This window comes from Etheostoma spectabile, chromosome 4 (assembly GCF_008692095.1).
Source record: "Etheostoma spectabile isolate EspeVRDwgs_2016 chromosome 4, UIUC_Espe_1.0, whole genome shotgun sequence".
Classification (NCBI taxonomy): Eukaryota; Metazoa; Chordata; class Actinopteri; order Perciformes; family Percidae; genus Etheostoma; species Etheostoma spectabile.
Genome location: NC_045736.1, coordinates 11,374,510 through 11,378,203, shown reverse-complemented (window position 1 = coordinate 11,378,203; position 3,694 = coordinate 11,374,510). Strand labels below are relative to the sequence as shown.

Below are 3,694 nucleotides of genomic sequence, written 5' to 3'. Positions count from 1 at the left end.
GGCAATAACAGTCACAGTAAAAGATAATGGAACAGTGACTGAAAAAAAATTGTAGTTTGTAGTAGTTCATGGCATGGGAGGGGTACTGTGCTGCAGCAGGACGTTGCAGGGCACCGCAGAGTGCAACAGGATGTAACAGGGCATCGCAGGACGTGGAGCAGGACCACGGCGACAGCTGCAACCATAATTTTGGAGCCTTCCTGATCCTAGGAAACATGCTGGGGGAAAAGAAAAGACGTAAGACTCCAAGAGGAGTCTTCTAACAGACTAAGCTAAATAAAAAGACATTTTATGATGATTAAAAAAAGTCATAAAAATATCATAGTATAGTATGTCAGAAAAAGTCATAGTATTGTATGTTGAAAAACATCATACTATAGTACTGTATGTCAAAAAAGTATAAAAAGTCCATAGTATAGTGTCAAAAAAAGTTATGAATAAGTCATTTTATAGTATATTGAAAAAGGTTATACTATTGTATCTCAAAAAGGTTTTGAAAAAAAGTCATACTATAGTATGTCGAGAAAAGTAATAAAAAAGTCACGTTATAGTATGTCGAATAAAGGGATAAAAAGTCATAGTATTGTACGTCGAAAAAGTAATAAAAAAATCAAATTACAGTAGGTCGAAAAATGTCATACTATATAGCATGCTGAGAAAAGTTATAAAAAGTCATAGTATATTAAAAAAAAATTATAAAGAAGTCATATTATAGTATGTTGAAAAACATCACGCAACAGTATGTTGAAAAAAGTTATAAAGAAATCATAGTATAGTATGTCAAAAACAGTCAAACTGTAGCATGTTGAAAAAATTATGAAATGCACCATTTTCACTCTGTCAGTACACTTGCAAACACACTAAGTACAGGGCTGATCTGTATTCTGGAATGTACTTGGGAATTGAAAAGGCAACCTTCCAGTTCCTAATCTAATTCCCTACCAACTGAACTACAACTACCCTGAGTTACCGAATGTGAAAAAAGTCATAGTATAGCATGTTCAAAAGAGTTATACTATAGTTGGTTTGAAAAAACTTAGAAAAACATGTACTATAGTATGTTGAAAATAGTTATATTATAGCATGTCAAAAAAGACATACAATGGCATGTTGAAAATAGTCATGCGTATGTTGAAAACAGTCATACTATTGTATGTCAAAAAAAGTTATAAAAAAGTCTTAGTATAGTATGCAGAGGTGGGTAGTAACGAGTTACATTTACTCCGTTGCATTTACTTGAGTAAGTTTTTGAAAAAATTGTACTTCTAGGAGTAGTTTTAAATAACTATACTTTTACTTGTACTTGAGTAGATTAGTGAAGAAGAAACTGTACTCTTACTCCGCTACATCAGGCTACAAGGAGCTCGTTACTTTTCTTTTTACCTGTTTGGTATTCTACGCGTCATTGTTTTTACCCCAGCGTACGTCTCCTTTTAATGTTTTATTTTGACAGAGAGAGAGTCTTCCGCTTAAGGCTCTACCACGTGACTGTGTTCCACCAATCAAACGGCGTTGGGAAAAAAGTGATAAAATTATAGTATAGTATGTTGAAAAAAGTCATACTATAGTATGTCGAAAAAAGTCATAGTATAGCATGTTGAAAAAGTTATACTATAGTATGTTGAAAGACGTAATAAAAAAGTCATATTGTGGTATGATGCAAAAAATGACTATATAGTATGTCAAAAAAGTGATAAAAAAGTTATAGTATAGTATGTTGAAAAAGTTATACTGTAGTATGTTGAAAACAGTTGAAAACAGTCCTACTATAGCATGTCACTAAATACAAACACACTAAATACAGGGCTGACCTGTATATAATAATATAAATAATAATGATGTATAATATAAATTTAAAAAAATGATAAAAAAGTCATAGTATAGTATGTTGAAAAAAAGGGATAAAATAGTCATAGTAAAGTTATAAAAAACGTATACTATAGTATGTTAAAAAGTAATAAAAATGTCATAGTATATAGTATGTCAAATTTTTTTTTAACAAAGTCACATTATAGTATGTCAAAAAACATCATACTGTAGTATGTCAACAAAAGTGATAAAAAAGTCATACTATAGTATGTCAAAAAAAGTCATAAAGAAGTCATATTATTGTATGTTGTATGTTAAAGTCATAGTAAAGCAGGGATAAAAAGTCATACTACAGTATGTTGAAAAAAGTTATACTATAGTATGTCAAAAAAGTTGTAAAGAAGTCATAGAATAGTATGTTGAAAAAAGCCATACCGTGGTATGTCGAAAAAAGTGATTAAAATCATATTATATTACTTCAAAAAAGTCATAGTATAGTATGTTGGAAAAAGTTGTAAAGAAGTCATAGTATGGTATGTCAAAAAAGGTTATGAAAAAGTCATAGTATAGTATGTCAAAAAAAGTCATAAAGAAGTCCTATTATATCATGTTGAAAAAAGTCATACTGTAGTATGTTGAAAAATGTGATAAAAAAGTCATAGTATAGTATGTCAAAAAAAGTTATAAATAAAAGTCATACTATTTTATGTATGTATGTATCTTTACTCCATTTGACTCTCAATCTTCCATCTCATTCTTTTCTTTCAGCTTTCCCAACAAAGCAAACCTACATCAGCTACAGCAACCATGCAATCTAATGGACAATGGTTGTTATCATAATTCAGGATTTTCCACCTAGACGGAGAAAAACACGCAGTGGGGTTTCACACAACCGACATAAAAAAATGGATGTGTCATTGTACGGGTGGAGGTTACAGAAGCGTTGCCCAAAGACGTGAGTCGGCGAGGAGAGACCACAGGGATGGACTAAACAGGGGACCACAACAGACAACAGTACAATTGTAAAGCTCCATCTTCTCTCTGCCTCACAAGAATACACAAAAAAAAAAGAAAAATGAGAAATACTTGCATGGCAGAGGCCTAGAGACTGATGGATGGAGCTTTCCTTTTAAGTGTTTACATTTCAGCTATGCCCTCTTTCAAAGACTCGTCTGTCATCTTGAGCAGTGCTGACTGAAACCGAACTCAAATCAACATCATGTTCAGGTGTCCTCAGTGTCGTAATTGATCTTAAACCCTCAAGGCATCACAAGAGATTAATCAACACCAAAAAGGCATGAAATCATGACCCATGGATTTCTATAGGGGGGGAGGGTTGTGTTTGTTTTTATTTCTAAATGTATTCCGGTATCATGAGTCAAATGACTGGAAATGGCTGTCATCACACCAATGCAACCAATCTGTACCAGACTCCAAGCCTTTTGTCCCCCTCTTCCAGGTTTCCACTGAGTCAATAAGAAGAACTACACTTAGATGGTCTCTGCCAATTTTGAGCATGCCAGTTTCAACATCCTGTGTTGTGTTGTTAAAAAAAAAAAATCCAGAAAAGAAAAAATACTATCTTTGGAATGCGTTTAAACTCTGTTGCAGCGTTGTTAACACTTGTTTAGGCCTGGTCCTATTGTACGTTAAAAAATGTTCTCAAATGGTGAAGGTCTAGTGAGTGATTATTTATCTGTGCTTAAGTGAGGTCATGACTGCATTACCAGCTAGCCCAAGGCTGTCACTGCCCTCCGCATACCTGTCTGTGCTTTGAAACAGTGGCTTGTGGTTAAAATAAACTGTATTTTATCCATGAGATGTTCCTGTGAGCTGACGTCCAGGATGCCCCCCCCCCCCATCACTGCCACCAGCTATTCTCTTG

General features: G+C 33.8%; 1 protein-coding gene across 1 annotated transcript in view; it reads left to right on the top strand.

Moving 5' to 3' along the window:
- Nucleotides 1-3,466, top strand: part of grm4 (glutamate receptor, metabotropic 4) — a 206,522-nt gene extending 203,056 nt beyond the window's left edge. Inside the window, exon 11 of the mRNA XM_032513076.1 lies at nt 2,578-3,466. Coding sequence (XP_032368967.1) covers nt 2,578-2,627 — 50 coding nt within the window. The 3' untranslated portion in view covers nt 2,628-3,466. The remainder of the gene's footprint in view (nt 1-2,577) is intronic.
- Nucleotides 3,467-3,694: the final 228 nt, after the last annotated feature.